A 26,517-nucleotide genomic window follows, 5' to 3' on the forward strand; every position below is an offset into this window, starting at 1 on the left:
TGTATCCGTATGTGTCTTTGGCTGGGTTTTTGAGGGACCCCTTAAGATACTGTCAATATGCATTTTTCTACTGTGGCTCGTGGGACTGCCATCCTGGCTGCGCTGTCTGGTATAGCTGCAGGAGTTGTAACATCGCCGTTCAAGCGCGATCTGAAGATTTCCGCTGAGCTGGGCATTCATCCGGATACCCTGCTCGGTCATAAGACTTCGGTGCAGGCTGTTGCCAGTGGTCAGGTTGATGAGATCGTTAAGGCAGAATATGTTTCGGCATGTGTTGAAATTCTTCATGTCCCCCGAGAAGATAAATGCTGACAATTAGTAGCTCCCCATTGACCACAGCAACTCTTCGGTTGGTCATTACCAAAACCGTTATTGGGTATCCGAAGAGAACTACAAGGAGGGCGGACCAGTCTTCGTGTATGATGTTGGTGAGGCAACTGCAGAATCATCGGCTCAAGCCTATCTGGGCAATTCGACTACATTCTTTTATCAGTTGGTCAAGGATTTCGGTGGAATTGGTATCGTTTGGGAGCACCGGTTTGTTTCCTTTCCCTAGTGAAAACTAGCCTCAATTAACGCCTATTAGATACTACGGAGATTCTCTTCCCTACAACGTCAGCCTGCACATGAAGCCTGACCATCTCCAGTACCTGAACAACAAACAGGCTCTGGCAGACATCCCATTCTTTGCCGCCAACTTCACTCGTGGAAATTACAGTGATGTGGACCTGACCCCAAGTGGAACACCGTGGGTCATGGTTGGAGGCTCATACTCCGGCATGCGATCTGCGTTCACCCGTCATTTGTATCCCGATACAATTTACGCCGCCTACGCTTCCTCGGCCCCCGTGGAAGCCCGGATCGACATGAGCGTCTATTTCGACCAGGTTTACGACGGTCTGGTTGCATATGGACACTCGAACTGCACCCGAGACATCCAGGCTGCACTGGAGTACATCGACCAGCAACTGTCGCACAGCGAATCGACCGCGGCATCCATTAAGCAAAAGTTCTTCGGCGAAGGCGCCGAGAAAAATAGCAACGGCGATTTCTCCGCCGCCCTCGTGATTATTTACAACTACTTCCAATCTTATGGCATGGGCGGTGGTGTGGGCAGTTTGGAGTCATTCTGCGAACACATGGAGACTGACCCGAAGGGTAACAAAACCGCACCCGCGCAAGGATTCGCCCACACCCGGGGTAAGAAGTATGCCGCGGAGCGCTATGCATCATGGCCGGCTTTCACACAGCTAGTCAATATGAATTTGGACACCAACTGCAAGAAGCTTGAAGCCAGCGAGCCTCTCTCGTGCGATTTGTCGCAGCCTTCCTCCGACCCGGACAGCATCAGCTGGACTTGGCAATACTGCACTGAATGGGGATTCTTCCAGACCAATAACTTCGGACCCCGCTCGCTGCTGTCAAAATACCAGACACTCGAGTATGCGCAGGAATACTGCAACAAGGCCTTCCCCGAGGCTGTCAAGAAGGGTCTGTTCCCCAAGCACCCACTTGTCGACGCGACCAATGCGGAGACCGGCGGATGGACTATTCGTCCGTCCAACGTTTACTGGAGCGGCGGTCAATTTGATCCGTGGCGTACTTTGTCTCCCCTCGCGGAGGGCACTCGGTTAGCCCCGCAGGGTGTGTCACTCACAACGGGGATCCCCAAATGTAATGTGGAGACGGAGGAAAATACGATCTTCGGCTACATCATGCAGAAGGCGGAGCACTGCTTTGATTTCCGCACGAGCTTTGTCCCTGGAGCCATTTCCCGGGGTTACTTCCACACTGCTCTGACAGAGTGGCTCGGTTGTTTTAAAGCCAAGACTCGTTAAACCTTGAAATAACCTTCGGAACCTTGAAACGTTCGAACGATCGCCGCGGTCTGAGTCATTTGGATTCCCATGATTTGCCCATAGTTTTTAGCCCTATTCCCCTTTTGTATCACCTTGCGATCTCACTTTTTCTCACGTGGAGCTCTACCGAGGCCATGAACATATCCATGGATAGCATTTTGCGAATTACATGAATTCCATTTCACATATTTAATTGCTTATTCTTTGAACTCATGGAGATCCAGTAAAGCAAAATGTTATTCAGTCCTACAGTTGTCCTGGTTGGTGCGCTTTCTGCAGCCTTCTTGGTCGTGCGCTACTTCGTACAGCTACATCACCACCGTACACAATCCAAAGCCCTACATTGCCAACCTCCCCGCTCAGGCTCCTCGGCTTTCTTCGGTATTCCAGGTTTTATTCGATTAACCAAGGCTGTCCGCGAAAAGCGCTGGATCGATCATCTATACAACGAATATGCCGTGCATGGAAATACCTACAAACAGACATTCCTCTCTCGCAATATAATAACGACGAGGGAGCCCGAAAATGTCAAGGCAATTTTGGCAACCCAATTCAAAGATTTTTCTCTTGGAACAAGACACCAACAATTCTACCCACTCCTAGGCGATGGCATCTTCACCCTCGATGGTGCCGGGTGGTCGCATGCGCGCGGATTACTGCGCCCGCAGTTCACCAGGGACCAGGTAAAACTTTATCGGTGGATTTATGCACGACACATGATTGACGAGAATGACAGGTCGCCGATCTTTCCATGTTGGATGACCACATCTCCAACTTAATCGACTTAATCCCCAAAGACAGAAGCAGTTTCGACATCCAGCGTTTGTTTTTCCTGTTGACCCTGGACTCGGCAACACATTTCCTATTCGGGGAATCGGTCGGGTGCATGCTTCCCCCTTCTGGAAAGACAGGCGTGCTGGAAAAATGCGCCGTCGGTAGCGCACAGGGTTTCGCCAATGCCTTCGGAACCGCTCAGGATTATCTCGCTGCACGGAGCCGCGCCCAAGGAATGTACTGGGTTGTCAACCCCAAGGAGTTCCGTGAGGCAAGTCGGCAGGTCCATGAAGTCGTCGATCATTATGTCAACCTCGCTTTGGAGTCGAAACGTAATCCCGAAAAGAAGAACGTCGACGGTCGGTATATCTTCCTCGAGGCACTGGCGGCGGACACCGATGACCCCAAGATACTGCGCGATAATATGCTCAATATTCTATTGGCCGGTCGCGATACCACGGCTAGTCTTCTAAGCTCAACGTTCTTCTATCTTTCCCGTCACCCCAATGTGTGGAACCGCCTACGTTGTGAGATCGTGGAAATCTTCGGAGATGCGAAGAACCCGCGGTCGGAAATGACTCAGACCAAGTTGAAGGATATTCCTTATCTGCGATATGTGTTGAATGAAGGTGTGTCGATGTTGCTGTGGATACTGTATACTCTTCCAATGGACACATGTCCAACTAACTTCCATCCAGTCCTTCGTCTCCAGCCTCCTGTGCCTATCAACTTCCGCGTTGCAACAAAAGATACCTCTCTACCGGTCGGCGGTGGCGCAGACTACCAATCCCCAGTCTATATCAAAAAAGGTACAATGGTTGCCTATAGCGTCTACGCCATGCACCGCCGGACGGATCTATGGGGTAAGGATGCGACTTCCTTCCGGCCCGAGCGCTGGGAGGAAAATGCTAAGCATGGATGGGAATACTTGCCTTTCAACGGTGGGCCGCGTATCTGTCTTGGTCGTAAGTTGTTGCATGTTCTTGTCTTTCTCCGAGAGTCAAAATTGAAGGCATCCCGGAATGACTGGCTAACAACCAATCTCTTAGAACAATACGCTCTCACTGAGGCAAGCTATACCGTCGTTCGTCTGATGCAGCACTTCGATACCCTCGAAAATGCGGACACCCATCCTCGGCAGGAGCCTGTTAAGCTATCTAATCTCACAATGTCGCATGATCTTGGAGTGCCTATTCGTTTGTACTCTACGGATACCATTTAAGTTTCTTGGTTTCTGTTATGATTGAATGTGTATATGGATCTTGCAAGTGAAGGATACCAGTTTTGATGCATTGGTTCCGCTATCAGGATATTTTAGAACCCATGATGTGTATTTGTGTCAGATATGGTATACCCATGCCATGCATGGATCGGGTTTAGATTATTGCTAGATAAGTTGAACCAAATCGAACGCACGTGGAATCTCGAGCCCATTCCTCCCTAGTCTCACTGATGGTCGGTCGCATGGTCCATTGACATAGAGGAGGATAGGATTCAATATTTATCCACGCATCTCAAGAGCCATTATAGTAGACACATTCTATTGAGAACCCTTTTACCAGTCTTTCTAGGCGTCCTATTTACATGTGCTTTTTCGCCTGGTTTTGTAGTTAGAAGGATGATTTGGAAATGCCGTGTTAGACAGCATCCATGCCTGAGGCACGCAACCCACAGCCTCAAGGTTGCTCCTCTCTCGTTCTCTCGGTCAGCATCTCAACATCTCAGCTCTCCGTGTTTACTTTCCCACCTTACCTTCTGTGCAAATAATTTTCTGCCAGATACAACCTAGGCGACTACTTGATCAAAATACCACGTATCTGGACCCATTGCCAGATTACCGCTATCATGCCCTCGCCTGGTCGTACTTGTCACACTCAGCAAGTCCCATATATGGACCCGTGAATACAAATCCCAGATTCACTGGAGCACAACCATGCATTCTGCCCAGGTGCCTCATGAGGCTTGGCAATACGCTAGTCCCAAATCCCAAGCTAAAGCGGGGCTAAAGCTTTATGACATTAGGCCCCAACCTTTGTTGACTTTTCAACTTCTACAAACATAATGCGCAAGCGGACATTAAGTGCGATGTCCTCTCCAGACTCCGATGGACATGATGTCATTATGGTTGGCCTAGAGGATGTTCGTGACTTCAACCTGGACAACATCCTTCCTCTCCCTCCCCCCGACATTGTCAAGATCAGGAAATAGCTTCAGCCAACCGCATATAACCTGGAGAGAAGTGAATACTCTAGACATCGTCTCTCATATCTTGCGGGAACGGGAAAGTGGCTCACCTCCACAACAACATTTCAACAGTGGCACCAAGGCGACGAAGATGGGCTGTTGTCGGTCAAAGGTATCCCAGGCTCCGGCAAGTCTGTCCTAGCTGCTTCAATCATCAATCAGTTACAAAAGGATGGCATTCCAGTCATCTTTTTCTTTTTCAGACAGATCATCGACGCCAACCATCAGCCGGTGTCTGCTCTGCGGGATTGGCTATGTCAACTTTTGGATTACAGCCCTGCTCTGCAAGCCAAGCTGAAGAATTATATTGACGGCCACCGTAGTCTGGACAGCTTGTCCCCAACCGATCTCTGGAAAGACCTGAAGCTGGCACTGGCCACATTCCCCAGGGTCTACTGTGTCACGGACGCTTTGGATGAGATGGATCAGGGGAATGATGAGTTCCTCCACGCTTTAGTGGATTTAGACCAGTGGCGCTGGTCTAATGTCAAGGTTCTCATCGCATCATTCTCAAATCAGAGCACATAAGTGGGCCATTCTTTCAATTGCCATCGTTAGAGCTTGAGCGACGGGATTCAAGCGGTTGCACATTGCTTCTTGCAGCTTCCCAGAGCCAGAACACACTGAACACCAAGGTCGATTTTATTGAAGCTGGAACAACCATCACAAAGACTATTTTCCAAGAGCTCATAGACCGTGGTGCAAATTCCATGGCACAGGACAATGATGGCAATACCATCCTCCACCATCTGAAATCCTTCAGGGCTGACTCGGAGTTGTTCAAAATACTCAAGGAAGTTATCATCAAGAATCCGGGTCTTCTTAATCAGCCGAATAAGAATGGTGAAACAATCTTTCACCGCATCTTGATCTTAAAAGACTTCGATCTTATTGATGATCTTCTCGAACTGGGTGCTAATCCTCTCCAGCCAGACCTGAACGGAAACACGGCGCTTCATCATTTGGCTAAGCACCTCGACAAGTCCCAGGCTCACTTCAAGCGATTCCTAAAAGCGGGCGTGGATATCAACCCGCGCAACAACCAGGGCGATGCACCTCTCTTCAAATATATCGAGAGTTACGTGGTAGCTCCTGGGAGCTACCAAGATGATGGTTCTTATGAAAAGGAGGATAACCTCACCGAAGCCATGTTAAACTTCTTCGACGAGGCTGGAGCTGGCTTCTTCGCACAAAACAACGCAGGCTCCTCGTTGCTCCATCTGTTGGCCTCTAAGAAGGTAAGTCGCCAGTTTCCTGCGAAATCCTCTCACAATGTGGTCCGGCGATTCCAGATTCTGATGGACCGGGGACTTGACCCTTTGGCCGAGGATGCACGCCAGCGGACCAGTTTGGATGTTGCTGCTGTTTGTGGTAGTGACCATATCATGAAATTGTTTGCGCGAAAGCCGATGGAATAGAATAGTTCAGGGGGGACAACAGAAGGGGAGTCCCATTGTGTGGATGGAAATACTAGTTGAGACCCCATGCCTGCTTATATATAGAAAGATCATCGAGAAAAGACAACGGAGTCTTGAACCTACCTTTCTACCTAAGGCGGATAGGACCTTCGCTCCTTCCCTTGATTTTTCTCTCATTCTTCCTTTTTTTTCATGTCGACCGGGTTCTAGTAGGTCCCTACAAATTAGCGGCCGAGTTTACCGTTGCTCCGTCGATATCCTATACATGTCGTTCGCGCCTAGTAGCAGCGTGGGCTATGACGGACGGGGAAGTAGAGAGTTAGGTGTCAGCTAGATCAGCTAGATAAACAAGGGTTGGTGTAATCTTGTAAGAGTGAATACTACAGGGATCAGGGCTCATGGTCACATGTTGCGGGACTCTTTCTACGGTTCTCTTGATTAAAACCCTCTTAAGGACGGGTATTCACACACCCCCCCCCCCACCTTTATCATAGTCAAGCATTCTCAGATTCGAGCAGCACATTCATCGAATCAGCAATGGAGAAATACACCATTCCTATTGAAAAGGCTATCGAACTGACCCCAGTGTCGTCGGAACCGGTACGCCCCTTTCTTTGATTGGTTTTTTTTTTTTGCTTTTTCCTTGGTCCTCTGTCTCTTCAAAGTATGTATTTAATTTCTTCTTCAGGATAACTTCACTAACGCTCAACCGCTGTGGAGCTTCGCGGGCGGCTATGGAGTCTACGGCGGATCAACTGTTGCCCATTGTCTTGTGGCCGCTCAAAAGACCATCCCGAGTGACTACGTCGCCCACTCTCTCCACTGCAGCTTCGTCAGCCCCGGTAATCCAAAGCGACCGATTGAATATCGTGTTGAAAGTACACGCGATGGGAAAGGTTTCATCACAAGGACTGTCCACGCCACCCAGAAGGCCGGTGTGATCTCTGAGGCAATCGTTAACTTTGTGCGGGTGGGAACGTACAGTAATAACGGTGATACTGACAAGGCAGGGAAACTCGAACATGGGAGAAAAATGCCCAAGGACTTGACATTACCCGATCAAGCAGAGATGAATGGGAAGGGGGTAGATGGGCCGTTTGAGGCTCGCTGGGGGGAAATCCTGAATCGTAAGTCTTTCCCTGACCCTACCCGTGGTTGAAGTTTGTTTCCTCTTTTTTTTTTATATATATATATATTCGAGTCTTAAGATAATAAATAGAAACATCTCACGACCTGGTTAACACTCAGATCCGATACTGGGTACGGGCCAAGGACCCCATCCAGCAAAGCAGTCCTCAGGCCCAGCTCGCGGCGCTGGCATACATGTCCGACGCATATTTTATTGGTGCCGCAGTTCAAGTACACGATCTGCAGGGTCAAACATTCGGGACTAAAATGGCCATGGCAGCTAGTCTAAATCATACAATTTACTTCCACCACCCAGAAGCGGTGCGGGCGGATGAGTGGATGTGTTCCGAAAGAGAGAGCCCGTGGGCTGGCAATGATCGTGCGCTGGTGATTCAGAGGATTTGGTCTTCCAGGGGAATCTTGGTGGCCACATGTGTCCAAGAGGTATCCATTTCTTCTACCTTCTCTTCCCCTGTAGACTGCCTACGTTGCTTATGCCGTTTACGCTGGATTACTGACCAGTCCATACCCAGGGACTCTTGCGTGTCCAAGTGCCCTCCGAGAAGGTTAAACTGTGAAGGTTCTGTCTTCGATTGACGGAGCCATAGGCGACATCCTCAATTCTAGTTCTATGAAGTCGTTGCGACTTCCTGGAGAATTATGACTTACTTTTGCTTCATATACCATCACTAGGAGTTAGACGAATAATTTAGTTATAAATATTGCGGCGGACATGTTCTCATTTATGTGTAATAACATATTCAAGGCTATACCTTCTCCTAGAGCTTATAATGGCACCAGGAATTGGGAAGGTTTGGACCTATGTAGCCATTATAATTCTAAGATATTCGCCGAACTTGGAAACAAAGAAACTAAGTTACTCTGGTACGGAAAGATGCATGCGAGTGCTCCAGATAAAGCTCCAACGGGAACTAAGGTTACCCAAGATCAGCAAAAGTGACAAGCGCGCATATGCCGATCCCCCTGGATTCAACACGGAGGTCGCGCGCTACCTCCGCGGGATCGAGCCTTTATTAACCTACATTCTTGAGGACTTGATCCCGGATAAGCTGTTATGCGACTTTTATTGAAAGAGGAGCGATATGGGGTTTCCAGTTAGTATACAAGCAAAGCCAAAAAGGCATGCGCCGACAGCAAGAAGAATTGGAAATCAGAGAAATAACGATGCAAAACCCGAAGCTACACCGGAGCCAGCAAGCTGCAGCACGGTCATCATTACCTCCAGCTTCTCTCAAAGTTGGTTCTAGATTGTAGGATTGCTGTAGGCTAGGAGCACACCGAGAAGACTTGGCACGTAGGTAGGAAACTGTATGTTGTAGTCTGAAGAAACAATCATGCTGAAGATTTAATGGATGCGCAAATAAATGAATTGTTAGTATTAGCGATGGAGATGTTGAGAAATTTTCTTTCGTTCGGCTCCATCAAGAAGTTGCTTTGCCATTCCAAGTTGTTCCAGGATTACCATCTAACCAAGCGCTCGCCTGTCGCGCGGGTGTCTTCTTGACTTATTCGTGGCACTGCTATGGGAAATTCCCACAGCAACATAGGTTGTCGCACTGGGATTCTATTGGGGCCTCTTTGAGTTAGCATTTTAGGGTTTCCACTAGAGAATAAACGATACCTGGTGGAGGCTTGGTACAATTTCACAAACGCCTCAGGTTGTTCACGCGTTGCATGATGTCTTATTCTAGGATGTCTACATTTTACATTAGCGCAGTTCAATCCCTACGGAGAAAGAGTTACTCGCCTTCCGTAGTCAGCCATGTGCATCGACGGACAGCTGGCGGGCAGATTCTGATGTGCTAACCTCCCTAAACTCGGATTTCGTGACTCCAAGGGACTCAAATTTTTGATTGCTGGTCTCTGGTGTAAGAAGTTATACTGTTGAGTGGCAACAGACAAGCGGTTTTGAACAGTGGTGTATTTGATGATAGTTCTTCAAGTCGGGATGGAAGGACTTAAGATTCCTTCATAATCCCATACCAAATCTTGGAAAGCCTCTCAACCCTCGTCAATGTTATCCACATCCTCCCCTTGTCTTTCTTCTTACTTTACCTTATTTGCTCTCGGTCCGCCAAGTGGATAATGGACCCAACATTGATCAAAATACCGAATCTTGGAAGACCGATGAGGAAGGTACAATGTTACCTGTACAGGTGTGTGGATACATGCGAATTTTGGATCTCTTTATTCCTGAAACCACTGCGGCAGTGCTAGGTATTATTGCCTTTCTTTACTGAGAAAGTAGAATCAAAAATGTCCAAATGAGTTCCCACGCCGGAACTTCGGAGTGTCTCACGCCCGTCATGGACATGTCATTACCAGACTTTGTGATACGACGTGATTGATGCACCTAAGCATTATGGGCCCTAGCTACATGCACCTAACAGTGGGGAAGCTCGGGCTTTATTGATCCCCCAAATGGGCACTTATGAGGCCTAACATTGAGCTATCAACTTGTATGCCCAGATTGAAAATCTCCTAATCTTTCATTCCCACCTTTGTTTTCTCAATCCTTCAAACTGAAACACTCCAAATTGAGGAGGGTCAGAAGGAATTCCACAGATACAAGAGGGTCATAGAACTTTGGACTCCATGTTTTGTTTGTATCGGCGAAATTGTCAGCCGGGGTTTCCCCGCGGTTTTACCGTCGGGTCACGGAAACTGCCGACTACATCCAAAGAGGAAATGAACAACGCAACTCGGTCCATATTGATCGAGAGGCTATTTTCATTGGCTGTTGTCTTCATCTAATCTCGGTCAATTTATCCTGGGCATGTCAAGCATATAAAAGTCTGTATATCCCGGGGAAAGCTCCAGGGGCTATCCAAGATCTACATACACCATGAAGCTCTCAAGTGTAATGACCGTCGGTTTGGCAAACCGGGCACTGGCTGCCAATCCTCCTACCTCCCCAATTGACTACAACTCGGCTCCACCAAACCTGTCTACCTTGGCGAATGCAACCCTGTTCGACACCTGGAGACCCAAAGCCCATCTCCTCCCTCCATCTGGGAAGATCGGCGACCCATGCGGGCAATACACTGATCCTAAGACCGGCCTCTTCCATGTAGGTTGGCTGCACGACGGAATTGCAGGAGCTACAACCGATGATCTCGCTACCTACAAGGACCTCCATCCTGATGGAGCTCCGGTAATTATCGCCGGAGGAAAGAACGACCCTCTTGCTGTCTTTGATGGCTCTGTCATTCCCAGCGGTATCAACGGCTTGCCAACCCTGTTGTATACCTCTGTCTCGTACCTGCCAATTCACTGGTCTATCCCCTACACCCGGGGAAGTGAGACACAATCCTTGGCCGTCTCCCATGACGGTGGACGCAACTTCACTAAGCTCAACCAAGGCCCCATGATCCCTGCACCTCCCTTTGCTGTCAATGTCACCGCTTTCCGTGACCCCTACGCTTTCCAAAGCACCATTCTGGACAAGTCTGTCAACAGTACTAAAGGAACCTGGTATGTCGCCATCTCTGGCGGTGTCCACGATGTCGGACCTACTCAGTTTCTCTACCGTCAGAATGACGCAGACTTCCAGTACTGGGAATATCTCGGCCAGTGGTGGAATGAGCCCGTCAACGCAACTTGGGGCAATGGTGACTGGGCCGGTGGCTGGGGCTTCAACTTTGAGGTTGGCAACGTCTTCGGTCTGAATGCAGAGGGATACAGCGACGACGGTGAAATCTTCGTTACCCTCGGCACTGAGGGTTCCGGACTCCCTATCGTTCCCCAGGTCTCTTCCATCCACGATATGTTGTGGGTGGCCGGAAATGTCACTAATGACGATTCCGTCACCTTCAAGCCGACCATGGCCGGTGTGCTTGACTGGGGTCTGTCGGCCTATGCTGCTGCAGGCAAGGTCTTGCCCGCCAGCTCTCAGGCATCCGAAAAGAGCGGTGCCCCAGATCGTTTCATCTCCTACGTCTGGCTCACCGGAGATCTCTTCGAGCTAGCGAAGGGATTCCCTACCGCTCAACAAAACTGGAGCGGTGCTCTCTTGCTGCCGCGTGAGCTGAATATCCGCACTATCCCCAACGTTGTTGACAACGAGCTTTCCCGCGAGACCTTGACATCGTGGCGTGTGGCCCGCGAAGGATCTGGTGAGGTCGATCTCGAGACAATGGGAATCTCAATCGCCCGGGAAACTTACAGCGCTCTCACATCCGGCTCCTCGTTTGTCGAGTCTGGTAAGACCTTGTCCAAGGCTGGTTCCGTGCCTTTCAACACCTCGCCTTCAACCAAGTTCTTCGCTATGACAGCGAATATCTCTTTCCCGGCCTCTGCTCGTGACTCCGGTATTCAAGCTGGTTTCCAGGTCTTGTCCTCTGGCCTTGAGTCTACCACTATCTACTACCAATTCTCCAACGAGTCCATCATCATCGACCGCAGCAACACAAGTGCCGCGTCGAAGACAACTAATGGAATCCTCAGTAACAACGAGGCGGGCCGCCTGCGTCTCTTTGATGTCTTGGAAAATGGAAAGGAGAAGATTGAGACCTTGGAGCTCACCGTCGTGGTGGACAGCGGTGTACTGGAAGTCTATGCCAATGGACGCTTGGCTCTGGGCACTTGGGCTCGGTAAGTTTTTTTCTTTTTTTCCTGTGAGATTGATCAACAACTAACAATATGCAGGTCTTGGTACGCCAACTCGACTGATATTAACTTCTTCCACAACGGCGTTGGAGAGGCGACATTCAGTAATGTGACGGTCTTCGAGGGACTGTATGACGCCTGGCCACAAAGGAAGTGAACGACAACACTCCGTTGTTTGAATGGCCTCGGCGAGAGTCTCTGATGCAGTTTTTGTATATACAGACACAAGGATAGTGGGCCGCCCATGCGGCCTTTCCTTACTGAAGTAAGACTTTAATAATTTGATCTAATTGGCCCAAGATGGCGTTACGGGTGTTAAATGTAAGAACATAGCGATGTGTTTCAGATGTTCTTTTCAGATGTTTTCATACATATATACGAAGGCCATAAAAGGCATAGACCAACCATACAGAGGACTGCTTGATAAAGCCTCATGGGTAGCAAAGCTTTTGCCACTGCATTGCGCAATTCCCCGGCAACCTGAGTCTGGGGTATCTCGGAATGAGAATGTGTGCTAGGGCAAGGTTGTAAAACAAGCGAGGACCAGCCATGGGATCAAGTAGCAGGACCCCTTACCCTTACTCCTTACTCTGAACAATAATGAAGTATTCGGATATTTCGAGAGCGCTGGGATCGAATGCTTCACACTAGAGTTGCTTGGATTTCTTTTTTAATCCCGTTTTTAATATATATTTGTGCTTGCAGTTAGTTATAATCTTCTAAAAGGATAATGAACAAGAATAGGTAACCGCTTATATGGTCTTTTCATCTCTTTTTGGTCGTTTTTTTTTGGATACCCTTCTCAGTCCTTATAGGTAGATGGCGGGGGAAAGAGCTTAACTTGTGAAATAAACCTTTCTATGTATAACCTTTGCTTATAAAACGGGTTAAAATATAATATGTACAATATATGAAGGCGGGAAGAAGCGTAAAATGTACAGAATTTATACGGAGATTAATATATATAGTTGAATACACATTGCGCCGAAGAGTACTACAACTAGCTATGGCTATTACTTTCTTTAGCCGCCCAATGATGTTGAACTATGTTTAGATGCATGGAAATATAAGCCGTAGTTTGATATATCGACGTAGAATTCGTCGTTTCATTTCAACTGTTCTGGCTGTGAAGAAAGCAATGTTGGCTGATAGTATTGTAACCAGCATTACAGAAACAAGCGGTCAAACAATTTAGCACATATAGTTCAAAGAAAAACTATTTTTATCTTCACTTAAGTAGCCGTTTGCGAAGGGTGTCGCAATGGACTTTTTGGCCTAGTTAGTGCCTGAAAGTGCCTTGTTGGTGCCTTATTTTAAACAGGCAGAAATTAAAATACCGGAATTACAATGACAGGTGTCTTATTAAGCAACGTACCCAACCTTAGAAGTCCAATAAAATGAAGCTATTCCCACCATACAAAATATCATGCAGCCCCGGACCTGAAGGATGCGAATAGCTTCATGGGTGGTTTTTTTGTTGGATATCTCGGCTTTGTGAGGCTTAATATCCATATAGGCTGGCATTTCGTAAGTCACGACGATAAGCTTTGGGGCGACGGCGATGATAGAAATGATGAAAGTGATGAAAATAATGATGGGAATAGCTTCACTTCATTGAAACGCGATACTTTGATGCCAACATCCATGGATAGCTTCATTTACAATACACTGTATACAGCGATCAAAAAGGCGGTCTAGAATCGGGCATAATTCAGGCATCAACTAGGCCAAAAAGCCCATTGGGACATTGGCCGTTATGCCCCTTCGCAGCCGTTTAAGAGGAAATTGAAACAGAAAAGCAACGGGGCAAGGTAATAACACCACGACAGGGCTCTTCGCCTAAAAGGAAAACAAGAAAGTCGGCTTGGCCCTGTCTTTAGCGTTCAGTAGTGCTGACACTTTATTGGGGGCGAGAGGGTCGCTGAAGAGCCCACGCCAAATCACTATGTAGATCGCATTGTTAGCTTGTACAGTTTCCCACTTCAGCTTGACGATCTGAAGCCCAGACTTGCACGGCTTGACTCCACATTTAAGCCCCCGACATTTGAAGCCAATAAAATCACTCAGTACAATGTGTACATGATATCCTTTTGCGGGATAATTCGTCTCCCCTTTCCCCATATATCTAGCAGCCAAGACACACAGTTATGAGTCCCTTCCAACCTTGCGTCATCGACAGGCACCAACGCCAGATGTTCTATTCAAATTGCCTCAATTGGAATATGCTCAGTGACATTGAACATTATAGATCGTCTCGTGATGTCATCTGACAGGGGGTGAAAGGAACCTCGGGGTTGTGACTCGGGGCAAGTATAAAGACCTCTGAATGGCACCTACAAGAGAAGAATATCAAGAGCAACAAACTCTCTGATACCTTCCACCCAGAAATCTCAATCCCCACAACCAACCATGCCTTCTCTCCGCAACATTCTTCTTTGCCTAATGGCTACCTCTACAACCGTCTACGCCGAGCGCTTGAAGGTCGTCTGGTCAAACGGTGACTTTTCAACAATCTCCGGTCCCGCCGGTGGTAATACCAATGGCCACTACACAGGCTTTGCGATCCTGAATGAGGCCGGTGAAGCTGTCTACGACCAGGCCTATCCCGATGATCACTCCCCCTGTTACAACACCGGTGATGGCCGCGAGTTCACCATCGAGGGAGACTGCTGGGCAACCCCACGCAAGTTTAAGTGCAAGTCAGACTTCGGCGGCCACCCTGACACCTGCGAGGTCAAGGACGGTGATGGAAACAGCCTCGGTAGCGCCAAGGGACAGACGGATACGACTTTCATTGGTATCGCTATTGGTCAGGACGCGAGTTGTGTTGTTGAATTCGATTCTGACAGTGATGGCTGTCCTGTTGATGACGGCAACGGTCCTCTCCATGTTACCTCGGGCTAAGCACATTTCACAATTTCGTGAAGGATCGGGAAGCCTTGCAAATGTTGAAAGCTGTCTTTTTTATCTGTATATATGGGTTCTGTATATATGAGTGAGATTTTACCCCCGAAATCGAAGAAGACTGCCGTTTGGAGTACCAGAAAATTGCCCTAGGTGCCACATTGACAACATATAAGAGTATATGGGCCGCCTTCGGAATTCCACTATGATTGTAGAAGACGATTCAATACGATAGGTGATTCGCAGAAAATATGTACTGGCGAACAATAGAAGCAATCATAGTCCAACCAACCCACCAAAGCCAGGGCGCTTACATTAGATTTAAATCGGAAATATATCCCTAAATAACACATTTTGGAACCACGGTCATGTCTGAGCAAGATTGCCACGTTTTCAATGGCACTGTCTTGCTGGTGGGCTAACCTTGTATTAAATCCATTATTCAGAGAATAAGTTGTGCAAAGACCTTTCTCACTTCCTCAAGGAATCGATATGCATCACACGTTGGCCAAAATCACCAACTGATGTCATATACCAACAAAATCTTGCCGTAATGGCCAAACATTAGACGATAGCCCGAAGCTCTCTGTTCTGTACCAGACGCGCGGCAATCAAAAGGAGACCACCCAGTAACAAGGAGACCCCTGAATATATTGACAGGGAAAGATACCCATATTTTTCAACTAGAGCACCACTAATGGGCACATTTGCCATAGCACTGCGATTCGTGTCAGCATCTCACATTATTTTTTGAAGAAATGGTAGTCATACGATAGAGCTGTAGAACCTGACACAGTCCCAATTGCCAAACCAAGAGTGGTAGAAGTAGCAACCTGAGCGGCACAGGCTTGCTGTAGGGATAGAATGCCCTACAGTTCTAGTTAGTATTTGAAGGTTTTATCATTCGAGGATAACTCACTCCAGATGCAAATCCGTATGCAGCACACCAAATTACCAGACCAGCCACAGATGTCACCTTGGTCCAGCACAATGCAATAATCCCTGCGGATATAGTGGCAATGATGCAACAGTTAAATTTTCCGTACTTGTCAGCAACAATTCCAGGGAGGACTCGGCCGGGGAATGAAGCGCCATTCACAATAGAAACTGTATAGAATGCCAGGGATGTCGAGAATCCTTTCTCAACCGCGTAGGAAGTTGTGTAGAAGAACGGCGAGAACATTCCAAAGTATATGATGAACACCGCAAGGCACAGTAGCTGCAACGATGGCTTTCGCACAAGGGCCAGAGCCTCTGCCTTGTGACTCTGCGGTATGTCCTTTTGTTCAGTGGTATTTTCGTCACTTTGCTGGTTTGAATTGTGACTCTCCACATTCGTTTTAGGTGTATCCGGAGATTTGGCAGCTGTACAAGAAAAGATGAAGCAAGGAATCATAATAAAGCCGACAATTCGCATCGTCCAGGGAAATCCGATGTTGGGTTTGTTGATCAATCTATCGATTGCAATCGGCCAGATAATTCCGCCAAGTGACGAACCCGCAAGAACAATCCCCATCGCCGCAGCGCGCTTCACTTTGATGTATTGTCCGACTAATGCGAGCATTGGCCATGTCGCCAAACCCATGGAAATACCAAACACGACACCCTGGGCGAGCAGGAATTGATAAAACTCCTGGCACAGTGAAGTCATCATAAGTGCAAAGACACACCCGAACGAGCCAACATATACCATAAGCTGTTCAAAGAAGTATTAGTTTCTGTCCCAAGGATTCAGGAAGAGTATCCGTACCTTTGGTCCAAAAATATCAAGCATTGCTCCCGCCCCGACAGATGTAGCAAATAGAAAGAATATTGAAATAGCCCCAATCCATGCGACGGTAGATGTCGAGCTTGAAGATAGCTGATTTTTTGCGTAATACTCTTGGAAAATACCGAACGAGTTCATAAAGCCCACTGTGCAAAAGGCACATGTGAAAGCGCCAAATATTGAAAGCCATGCTCGTGGCCTAAAAGATTCAGTGGTCAGCTATGTCCATTGCAGCTTGAAGCATATTTCACGTACGTGTATTCAGTTGGAGGACTATCCTTGGGTGGCATTTTGCTGGTCAATGGGAATCTTGAGGCCAGGAAAATGAATAGAACGATCTGAAAATGCAATGGATCAGGCTTGAAGAAAAGTCATTGCGGAACGCCATGATCTTTATAAGAAGTCGAAAAATTACGTTTACAAAGTAAAATAATCGCGCTCGGGGTCTCCGGGCTGATGGGTAGATGCCCGGAGAGGCATAATTGACGGGTTGGGTTTAGCGTCTCGGATAGTCCGCGGAGGCTCCGTGCGAATAACTACACGTTGTCTCCTGCGCAAAACAAACGCTGATCGCGCAATTATTTTCGCTTTCGCTTTTCTAACTGCTGTTGAAGTGTTTTATGTGAGATTTACAACATGAAACGAAGACCGGATTCTGGACTCGTCACCCCAGGCTCGAAGAAACAGTCTCGACAAGACCCCGTTTCCTGCGAGTCCTGTCGAAAGAAGAAGCTAAAGTGCGACAGAGAGCTTCCATGCAGTAGCTGCTCTGCGCGGAGACTGGAATGTAGCTATGGTGGCTACGGCTCGGGTACAACGCCTGTGCAATCTATGACCCAAACAGATCAGAGGCCCATGTTGCACAATCGCGTGTCTGAGCCACCTCGGACCTTGCAGTGGACTGCACGACAGGACACGGAGACCCAAAGCCGCAATGGAAACGAGCCCCTTTTGACGGCCGATTGGCTTGAGACGATCGTTATGGGACACCGCGTTCCGAGTGCAGTTCCTGCCACGCTGAGGGCCGAGCTCTCCCAGAACCGGGAACCGAACCGCTCGCCTTCACACCAAAATACCACACCTGACGATCAATTTCCTCCGGTGCACGAACCGCTCGCATCTCGCGAGAATCCGGCGACTATCCATTTACCGTCGTATCTACCACCGCTGGCAGAAGCCCTTGGTCTATTTCGGTATTATTGCAAATACCTAGACTTCCAGTATCATCTCATCATACCCAGTCATGTAAAACAACAAATCGAGACAATTTACCAGCATGTTGCGAGAAATGAGCCTATCAATTTGTCCCATGCTGCGCTGTTGTTCGCTATCACTGCTGCCGCCCTGTATTACCAACTTCTGATAGAGTCGCCCGAGAAAGCAGAGCCATTCAGTCAGGAAAGTACATTTTTGGCAGGAGCCGCATTGATTCAGAGCAATTATATCCCTTATCCCAGCCTTGAAGGACTGCAAGCGACTATGGTCATTGGTCATCATCTGTCCAATATGAATGTCCCCTCCTCCGTCAGTCCGTTATTTGTGCATAGGTCATTTGTGAGTCAGGCCACCAGTATGGGGCTTCATATTGTGGATTGTCCTCGGGTAGTGACCGAACGCTCAGCAAATGAGTTTGATAAAACAAATGTTGAACTCAAACGACGGCTGTGGTGGGACTTGGCAACATACGACTGGTACGTTGTTAGCAGAGACCTTGCTGGTACTATGACTGATAATATTTGAAGGTTGATAGGCTTTTTGAGCGGACCGCAAGAGTGGACGTACTCGATCCACCCTAAGCATATGGTTGTACAACAGCCTCTTAATGTTGAGGATGAGGACATCGACCATAACGGGAACGGTGTTCCTCTGTCTACTCCAACCGCAATGACCTACAGTCTATGTCGATCGAAGTTGGCTGTTGTGTGTCGCCAAATAGTGGACGAAATGGCATACTACCATTTCCATGAGCAAGAGGTACCCTATGAGAAGATACTTGAGCTCGATCAAAAGCTCCACAAGATATGCGCCGAGCTTCCCGGTTTCTTTCGCTTTGATCAAACCTCTCGGCGTGAGTACTCAGCGCTCTATCGCGAGAGGCCAACCCTTGCATGGCAGCGAGCTCTGGTGCAACAGGGCTACTATTCACGGCTCTGTCGGTTGCATCGCCACTACTTGGTGCGTGGAGCAAAGGATCCCAAATATTCCTATTCGCATGTCGTAGCTCTTCGATCTGCGCGCAAGGTGCTTGAAGTGAAACGCATCATGGACGAGGAAGACCCTGTGTTCACACCGCACAGCTCGGTCATATGGGCAGTCATGCACCACGTATTCATGGCAGCTGCCATCCTTTTGATAGATGTGTGCTTCAACTGGGATGATATTCTAGCCGAGAAGCGAAAAGAGGAAGTACTCGACGCCTGTCGGATGCTCAGCCGGGCACAACAATCCTCGCCCATCGCACGTGAAGGAATCAAGGCTATGATGGGGATCTTACGAAAGCATTGGAAACACGAAAAAAGAGTAAGCTCACGCGACTTGCAGGAGCCTTCTGCGTCTTCGAATTCAAATTCCACAACTCTCAACACCTCACAGCGGGATATCCCCACGCCTGCTTCGTTAGATCCCAAGAGCGTCGCATTTCCTTCACAAATTTCCAATGGTCAATCGACGGTGTGCCCTTCAGAGTATGCATTGCTTAGTCCATTGCCTCTTGAAGACTTATGGGCGGAGATGCTAGATAGCAGCGCTAATGTTGAGCTGAGCACACCAGACTGGACAGACTTGCTTACCGAGTTGACAAATGTTACTTTGCCAAGCGAGTAATAAAATGTCTGGCTGAGTGGACGATGAGCATGTGACATGTATGATTTAAACGATCATGAGGCTCTTCTAGAAACCTAAGGCAGTAAGGCGCTGACCGATACCCCTCTGTTTTGATACTCCAAAATCAAAACAATCATTTACCTCCAACTATCACCCAGACCAAACAATACCCAAACTCGAAGACAGGTACAAAAACGCCTCGTGTTATACAAAGGCCAGTATGAAACCCGACATTCAATCAATCGTCGACCGCATCAAGGCTGGAAAGGTCACGCGAATTGTCGTCTTGACTGGCGCCGGAATCAGCACTGGCGCCGGAATCCCAGATTTCAGATCTCCAAACACAGGCCTGTATGATAAGCTCGCTCCACTGCGGCTCCCATACCCAGAGGCAATTTTTCACATCAACTATTTCTCCCACACGCCTGAGCCATTCTACGCAATCGCCCGGGCGCGTCACCCAGGAAATCTCAAACCGACTGTCACCCATGCATTTCTAGCACTGTTAGCGAAGAAGAATCTGCTTCATTTTCTTTTCACTCAAAATATCGATGGACTTGAGCAAGATGCTGGGGTTCCTCGTGACAAGGTTCTCTGGACTCATGGAAACTGGAAAAGTCAACATTGCTATAAGTGCAATTCGCCATATCCTGACTATCTCATGAACAAAGCGATTCTAGCTGGTGAAGTACCCTATTGTCTTGAGAGTGGGTGTGGGGGTGCAGTCAAGCCGGATGTTGTATTCTTTGGGCAATCTCTGCCGGCTGAGTTTGACGAAAAGGAGAAGGAAGTCCTCGAAGCAGATCTGATGCTTGTCATGGGAACTAGTTTGCGTGTGGCTCCTTGCTCTAGACTGCCAGGTCTAGTAAAAGAGGGGATCCCTCGTGTTTTGATCAACAATGAAAAAGCAGGAGATCTGGGTAATCGAGACGAGGACGTGTGCATCCTTGGAAGCTGCGACGACGGTGTTCGTCAATTAGCCGATGCACTTGGGTGGGGAGAGGACTTGAACAGTCTCTGGAAGGAAGCAGTCACTGCTAAAAAGGACGAGGAAATATTTGAGGGTGGCCCTAGCCTAGATGAGTGCATTGAGAAATTGGCGAGTAGCATGAAGGACAAGATGAAGGTGTCAGATGGGCACAAACGCATGTTGGAGAACCATTTGAACAATAAATTTGGGCAGATGATAGCGAAGGGCCCTGCAAGCTCATAAAGACCTACATACTTTCCCTCAACCATGGAACAGCGTTATGCTTAACTCTGGGCATTGATCTATAAAATGATGCCACCATGATGTGACAGCATTTCGTCAAGGCTATTTGCAACTTCCCAACTTCAAGCTCGCGACTTTTGAAAATACCTGGCTTAGTACCGCTCTTCTCTTTCTCAAATTCCATCTCTATCAGGTCATTATGCCCCCTTACGAGAGGAATCCCCTTCCCTATATCCGCCGCTACATCACCACCCACAATACCGACGGCGAATCAATATTTCTTTCCCATGCGCAAGTTCCCGACTACCTGCCGTCCACACCCACCGGGGAAGATGGCGAGATTGCCCTACTATATGCCACAACCAATATGCCAGCCTCAGTTGATGCTGAGGCAGACGTCGCCCAGTATGACGAGTTCCTACACCAACCTCCGGGGATCACAGTCGACAACGGAACCCTTTTCCGTCTAATTGATCTCCGTCCTGGAAAAGCGACACCTATGCATCGGACAGTGAGCGTCGACTATGGGGTGATAATTGAGGGAGATGTCGATCTCGTACTGGACTCTGGTGCGAGTCGACATATGCATCGTGGCGATGTGAGTGTCCAAAGGGGTACTGCACATTCGTTCCGGAACCGGAGTGATACAGAATGGTGTCGCATGCTGTTTGTGTATTTACCAATGGAAAAGATAAATATACAAGGGAAGGACTTGAAAGCGGAGGTATATGATGAGGGCTTTGACAATCCGGACGACGGGGGAGGGAATCAGGGGGGTTCAAATAAGGCTAAGTGAACAACAACGAAGCTATTGGACACAATTCATCAAAAGACTATGTCAGTGGTACCTAGATTTAGATTTTTCTGCCGGCAGTCAGACTGAAAGCTTTCTTCTTGCGGCTTCATAGAGTTTCAGCCCCCATCTTACAAATCTCATGATTATCAATCGGGACAGCGCGTACCACATCCATGAACGACTGTCGACACCTGGCATCTTAAAAGTGCTTGGTAATCTTTATTTCAGCTTCATTGACTAGTTATCCCGTCAGTCCACAGGGCATATAAAGACAGCAAGCCTCCCAGCTTGCTTTCTCTACTGCCATACATACTCGCTTCTTTCACTTCAAAGACTCTCCCAATCCCTCTCGTCCTACTCATTCCAGGGACTTATTTCTTATCATGGACACTCCAATTCGTCGCGTTGTCGCAGGCCACGATGCCCAGGGCAAAGCATATTTCGCTTCCGACGAGATTTTGACGCCATACGATCCCACATCTGCTCCGGCATTCTCAACCCCGGGGCCTGACTCTGGATTTGGGGTTATCCAAATTCACCGGTCGCGCGGCTTCCCAGTGGATAATATGCGCGAGCTCTCTGATCCGCACAAGACTCTCGTCCCACTGGCTGACACCAAGGGTCCTTCCTGTCGCATCCTCGATCTACCCCCGGCAGACGCAGGCTGGTTCCATCGGACACTGAGCTTGGACTATGGTGTAGTGTTGTCTGGCACTGTTGGATTTATCACAGACGGGGGCGAAGAGAAGGTCCTGAATCAACACGATGTCATTGTGTGCCGCGGCGCAAACCATGAATGGGTGAATCGAGGCAAGGATGTTGCTCGGATCTTTGTGGTGGTTGTCCCTAGCAAGGAGATTGTGACGGAAGATGGGAAGAGATTGGAGAAGACGCCTGCGGGTGACATTTATGATCCCAAGGAAGAGGAAGATTGAGCTAAACTCAGGATTTGTGAACAGTTACATATTACCCAGGCGTATAGCGCTCAGGGTTCTTTTTGCCTGGCAGAAAAAGGAAGATATCTGAAATACTATTACACCTGGGTAGATCCCTTGATACATATACACCGGATTTTAGGCCGAGCGAGATGGATTTCCCTTTCCGTTTTAGTGCTCACCCCTTGCCGCTTTTTGCTCACTGAGTAAAGCCGAGCACGCCCCTGAGTATTACGTAATCGTTAAACCCGCTCACTGAGCGTCACCTGAGCCAGCCTGATCCCACTCACTGAGCATATGCGGCATTGGGGGCCGCCCGCATGCCCAAGTGGACACTAATCTGATTACGTGACAAATAAGACAAAGAATTAAAGAACCAGAACTTGAAAAGTGGGAGAAAAAAGTCTGTAATGAACTTCAAGTACCAATCTTGCTGTCGGCCTAGCCTATAAAATCACGCTCCGCCTTTTCCCCTCCTCAAGTTTCTTGCAGACCCTTTCCGTAAATAGTAAGCCTGACGCCCCTGCGCTATTTATCCTCATGGTAGCTACTCAGGTTGCAGGGCAAAGCTAGGTCATTTCCTCCACGGACCTTGCAGTCCACTCGGGCAAGCACCAACCCGCTGAATACGACCTCGACCAATGCATCGCAGCAATAAAGGGCGAAAAAGTCCCGTCCGATGCGACCTCTTTTTGGCATCGTAGAGCAGTCATCCGCGGGATCCGCGATTCACTCCAATTTGCAACAAGCCCGGCAATAATTGAGCTATGCTCCGGCGACGATGCCCAATCTCATCAGTTTTCTCGCGCTCGCAATGCTCGCCTAATCATGAGTAACGTCATCCCCGATATGCAAGCTCCTGCCACCGAGCTATACTGCATTTGGTATCCAGAGCCTGCATCGGAAGAAACCTACCGCGAGCTCGCCCGTCGATATCCATCTATGCGCTATCAAGTCGGCCGCGCATGTGCTGCTGCTTTATATACGGATCTTTACAAAGAATTGGATCTTCTGCCAGACGTCTCTATTGCTGAAGAAGCCCGTAATGCTGATGAAGACGCCGAGATCTACAAAATCATCATGTCGGCCCCTCAAAGATTGGCTGTTATGGATGATTTCACTCGATCTGTTAATCTTGACAGCCCACTGACGCCCGCGTTTCTAAATGGCAATATGAAGCCCCGACGTGCCTTGGGCCAGCGTGTTCTTCCTCTCGAAAACTTGCCAGATACGACTGCCGATGATATTGATATTGAGGAAGATGGATTTATTGGGTTAGAAGAAAATATCAGCAAAGCACAACGCAACGCTATACTCGGTCCAGGTGCTAAACTCGGCCCAGGAGAATCTGAGTATCTATGGATGCCCCTTCCGCCTGATCTTCCAATTATTGACAAGCGCCTTCTAACGCAAATGGCTGCATGGGAGGGTAATGTGGATAGATACGCTCGATTGATGCATCCACGTAGGCTCAGAACGCAAACCGAATACAATTGTATTCTTCGTGGGATCTATCACCATACAGGCTTTGCCAGATGGTGGGCCTATCAGCTGGAAACCAACCCTGGGCGAATCATCCCCCCCGGAAAATTGCTTAGTGAAAGCAATAAGCACGAGTGTCGAGAGATTAGAACCGCGATAAATGCTCGCAAAATCATGAACAACGATATCTCTGACATTGAAGATGACTCTGACTGCCTGCCTTGGCTTATCTGGTGGCCGGTGCGGCCTCATGAGAACACTTTGCGTGAGCTGGCTGGCAAGTGCCCTTCTATGAGACAGCAAATTGCGATCACCTCCATACTTTGTGACTACCAATCCCTTTTTATGGCGTTGAATCCCCCTCCACGTGAGTCCTATTTCGAGGCTGCTAAACAGAGCAGAAACCCTTACTACCTCCGATATCTAGAGGAGTTTGTCAGGGAGCGTTCAATTGGAAGCAGAAAAATCTCAGAGTTCGACCCTTATGATACTACTAAGAAAACAAGTTTGGAGCCTGATTTGGAGCCCAGGGGTTTTTTGACCCATTCGTCTATCAAATTTTTTTGATATGGCTGTTCCTTGGGGGCAGCATCCCAGAGGCGAATGGGACTCCCCTAGTATCTATGGCGGTCTGCCGGTCGACCCGGGAATTGTGGAGAGATACATGTGGCTGTCAACTGAGACTGCGCAGAAGATTCAAGATGAGTACAGGGCATACAGTGGAATCTACGGCGATAGCGCGGATACCGGCTACTTGTATATTGATGATGATGATCCGGATAATGAGCTTTGGCTGAAGCTCTCACGTCCTCTCAGGCTTGTGACATCCTTTGACATGAAAAACTCGGACGTAAGCTAATTGTTTTGAATCGATTGATTTTCTCAAACATTTGTTTATTCCAACCATTTGCCAGCCTATCATAGCCCTTTGAATTACATCATGGCAAAACATCGTTTGGAAAGTCTCTGACCATCATATCGGACCGCTACAGTGGAGTCTCCTTTAGGTTTAGTTATAGCCCTTCTAGTTTAGCGTCATATGTCCGTGTACCTCGCCATGCGTGGTTGTATATAACCCCCTGTTCCCCCGCCCCTCCTCGGACGTTCAATCTTTCTTCTCGCCCCCTCCTCCCTAGGCCTTGCAGGTGAGGCATTTTTGCTATTGATCCGGATCACCGAGCTCCTGAGCTCCGCCACCCCCTTTTTCGTGGACAACTCCTCTGCGTCGGCAATTTGCGACGACCAAAGGTTGTCGCAATGAGACTTCGATTGGTCGGGCTGCATTTGACTTTTGCGCATGCTGACGCAGTCGCTTGGGGCATTCTTTCAGGAAGATCTTCCCGAGCAGCGGGACTTCAAATCTGCCTCACCACTGACGCGAGAAAGTCTTATTGATGTCAGCAGTCGCCGTGAGGCGAATGATGATCGGAACCGGGTTACCCCGGCTCAATTGACTGATTAGTCTAGCCATAGGAAATTTCGAGCGTTCCCGCAGCCACGCCTTTTTTCCCCGAGAATACCTTCTCGCTATAATTCCTGATGGTTTCATAATCGATTGGTCGAGAGTAAAACTTGATCTAGTGTCATAACATGATCTGCAGTTGGAGGAAGGGATGCCTGCAATCTTAACACCTAAAGAGTTTTTCTTTTGCTGATATAGTTGAGTGGATGTTGGACCAATTTCTTGATACACTCTGGAATACCGAGGGTCATGAGATTCTACAAAGAGCTTCGCACCAGACACCTCAGCGGCAAGAGGATTATCAGAGCAAATACTATACCCTAGATGAAACATACACGGCGAATATTCGACGAATGCTTGAGCTGCAGAATGTTGCACTCGAAAGGAGATTGGAAAATATTACAAGAATGGCAAAGAATATCGAGATTGCGCAAGGGTAGAAATTAGCTAGGCGAGCTAGACTCACACAACAGAACGACAAAGTCGAACAAAGGAGAATTGAGAAAGCACAACGGAACCAGCAGCAAAGAGACCAGGCCGAAGAGAAGAGAGTCGAGAAAGCGCAGCGAAACCAACAGGAAAAGTTCATTGTACTAATGGCCAGCTCGTCGACCTGTGAAGCTGTGATATGTGAGCTAGACCGCTAAAGCAATCCTGCTGAAGCGACTGGTCAAAAGCATTCTTTCCTGTATATCTAGACCTAGAATAGCCATCGCCCTCCTTACATACGATTCTACTACGGTCAATCATTCCTTGAGACCAGCCTTTTAAAATGACTCTTCTGTCTCACGGATCACCTTCAAGCAGAAATAGATAATCATCGCCACCTCAGGGGCTTGCCTGGGCTGGGCGGTTAAATTGGAAGATTGTCGGGGTATTTGACGTTCGATCTCTGCAAGAAAATTCATGAAATGTCTCTGGCCCGTGATATGATTGCGTGCAATTTGGAGGGCGCAGTTAGGAGGATATGGGGTGGATGGCTGAGCACGCCTGTCCACGTAGGGAGCTGATCCAGGTAAAACGCACCCCCTTCCACCCGCTACCATCCAGCAAAAAAGCGTTCATCCGCGACAACATACCTT

The 26,517-nt window shown here is 48.3% G+C and overlaps 13 protein-coding genes across 13 annotated transcripts; 12 read left to right on the forward strand and 1 right to left on the reverse strand.

Annotated features, from left to right (window-relative positions):
* Positions 1 to 57: 57 nt before the first annotated feature.
* N7455_003105 (putative serine peptidase, family S28) lies at positions 58 to 1,838 on the forward strand (the record flags this gene model as incomplete). Its single annotated transcript, XM_065604412.1, has 3 exons — positions 58 to 234; positions 323 to 537; positions 587 to 1,838. The coding sequence occupies 3 exons, from the start codon at positions 58 to 60 to the stop codon at positions 1,836 to 1,838; spliced, it is 1,644 nt and encodes a 547-aa protein (XP_065462903.1).
* Positions 1,839 to 2,092: 254 nt separating this feature from the next.
* On the forward strand, positions 2,093 to 3,855 carry N7455_003106 (cytochrome P450; the record flags this gene model as incomplete). The annotated part of the gene is made up of 4 exons (XM_040960691.2): positions 2,093 to 2,542; positions 2,596 to 3,262; positions 3,332 to 3,598; positions 3,683 to 3,855. The coding sequence occupies 4 exons, from the start codon at positions 2,093 to 2,095 to the stop codon at positions 3,853 to 3,855; spliced, it is 1,557 nt and encodes a 518-aa protein (XP_040808820.2).
* An 839-nt stretch (positions 3,856 to 4,694) lies between these two features.
* On the forward strand, positions 4,695 to 6,295 carry N7455_003107 (uncharacterized protein; the record flags this gene model as incomplete). Its single annotated transcript, XM_065604413.1, is given in 4 exon segments — positions 4,695 to 4,823; positions 4,848 to 5,333; positions 5,438 to 6,115; positions 6,128 to 6,295. 4 exon segments carry the CDS (start codon positions 4,695 to 4,697, stop codon positions 6,293 to 6,295), a joined length of 1,461 nt encoding a protein of 486 aa, XP_065462904.1.
* A 537-nt stretch (positions 6,296 to 6,832) lies between these two features.
* N7455_003108 (uncharacterized protein) lies at positions 6,833 to 8,001 on the forward strand (the record flags this gene model as incomplete). The annotated part of the gene is made up of 4 exons (XM_065604414.1): positions 6,833 to 6,895; positions 6,984 to 7,422; positions 7,515 to 7,810; positions 7,957 to 8,001. The coding sequence occupies 4 exons, from the start codon at positions 6,833 to 6,835 to the stop codon at positions 7,999 to 8,001; spliced, it is 843 nt and encodes a 280-aa protein (XP_065462905.1).
* A 2,288-nt stretch (positions 8,002 to 10,289) lies between these two features.
* Positions 10,290 to 12,209, forward strand: N7455_003109 (glycoside hydrolase family 32 protein; the record flags this gene model as incomplete). The annotated part of the gene is made up of 2 exons (XM_040960715.2): positions 10,290 to 12,037; positions 12,092 to 12,209. 2 exons carry the CDS (start codon positions 10,290 to 10,292, stop codon positions 12,207 to 12,209), a joined length of 1,866 nt encoding a protein of 621 aa, XP_040808845.2.
* Positions 12,210 to 14,461: 2,252 nt separating this feature from the next.
* On the forward strand, positions 14,462 to 14,956 carry N7455_003110 (uncharacterized protein; the record flags this gene model as incomplete). Its single annotated transcript, XM_040960739.1, has 1 exon — positions 14,462 to 14,956. The coding sequence occupies one exon, from the start codon at positions 14,462 to 14,464 to the stop codon at positions 14,954 to 14,956; it is 495 nt and encodes a 164-aa protein (XP_040808860.1).
* Positions 14,957 to 15,520: 564 nt separating this feature from the next.
* N7455_003111 (MCT family MFS transporter) lies at positions 15,521 to 17,014 on the reverse strand (the record flags this gene model as incomplete). Its single annotated transcript, XM_040960724.2, has 5 exons — positions 15,521 to 15,674; positions 15,728 to 15,825; positions 15,876 to 16,652; positions 16,707 to 16,923; positions 16,980 to 17,014. The coding sequence occupies 5 exons, from the start codon at positions 17,012 to 17,014 to the stop codon at positions 15,521 to 15,523; spliced, it is 1,281 nt and encodes a 426-aa protein (XP_040808868.2).
* Positions 17,015 to 17,555: 541 nt separating this feature from the next.
* On the forward strand, positions 17,556 to 19,547 carry N7455_003112 (fungal specific transcription factor domain-containing protein; the record flags this gene model as incomplete). The annotated part of the gene is made up of 2 exons (XM_040960709.2): positions 17,556 to 18,415; positions 18,467 to 19,547. 2 exons carry the CDS (start codon positions 17,556 to 17,558, stop codon positions 19,545 to 19,547), a joined length of 1,941 nt encoding a protein of 646 aa, XP_040808817.2.
* Positions 19,548 to 19,767: 220 nt separating this feature from the next.
* Positions 19,768 to 20,760, forward strand: N7455_003113 (uncharacterized protein; the record flags this gene model as incomplete). The annotated part of the gene is made up of 1 exon (XM_040960735.2): positions 19,768 to 20,760. One exon carries the CDS (start codon positions 19,768 to 19,770, stop codon positions 20,758 to 20,760), a length of 993 nt encoding a protein of 330 aa, XP_040808833.2.
* Positions 20,761 to 20,959: 199 nt separating this feature from the next.
* N7455_003114 (cupin domain-containing protein) lies at positions 20,960 to 21,556 on the forward strand (the record flags this gene model as incomplete). The annotated part of the gene is made up of 1 exon (XM_040960698.2): positions 20,960 to 21,556. The coding sequence occupies one exon, from the start codon at positions 20,960 to 20,962 to the stop codon at positions 21,554 to 21,556; it is 597 nt and encodes a 198-aa protein (XP_040808858.2).
* Positions 21,557 to 21,939: 383 nt separating this feature from the next.
* N7455_003115 (cupin domain-containing protein) lies at positions 21,940 to 22,491 on the forward strand (the record flags this gene model as incomplete). Its single annotated transcript, XM_040960727.1, has 1 exon — positions 21,940 to 22,491. The coding sequence occupies one exon, from the start codon at positions 21,940 to 21,942 to the stop codon at positions 22,489 to 22,491; it is 552 nt and encodes a 183-aa protein (XP_040808823.1).
* Positions 22,492 to 23,319: 828 nt separating this feature from the next.
* On the forward strand, positions 23,320 to 25,435 carry N7455_003116 (uncharacterized protein; the record flags this gene model as incomplete). The annotated part of the gene is made up of 3 exons (XM_065604415.1): positions 23,320 to 24,408; positions 24,563 to 24,823; positions 25,283 to 25,435. 3 exons carry the CDS (start codon positions 23,320 to 23,322, stop codon positions 25,433 to 25,435), a joined length of 1,503 nt encoding a protein of 500 aa, XP_065462906.1.
* Positions 25,436 to 25,842: 407 nt separating this feature from the next.
* On the forward strand, positions 25,843 to 26,082 carry N7455_003117 (uncharacterized protein; the record flags this gene model as incomplete). The annotated part of the gene is given in 2 exon segments (XM_065604416.1): positions 25,843 to 25,871; positions 25,887 to 26,082. The coding sequence occupies 2 exon segments, from the start codon at positions 25,843 to 25,845 to the stop codon at positions 26,080 to 26,082; spliced, it is 225 nt and encodes a 74-aa protein (XP_065462907.1).
* Between the last annotated feature and the right edge of the window lie 435 nt (positions 26,083 to 26,517).

This window comes from Penicillium solitum (assembly GCF_028829755.1).
Source record: "Penicillium solitum strain IBT 25940 chromosome Unknown utg000001l_segment0_segment0, whole genome shotgun sequence".
In the NCBI taxonomy this organism is placed as follows: domain Eukaryota; kingdom Fungi; phylum Ascomycota; class Eurotiomycetes; order Eurotiales; family Aspergillaceae; genus Penicillium; species Penicillium solitum.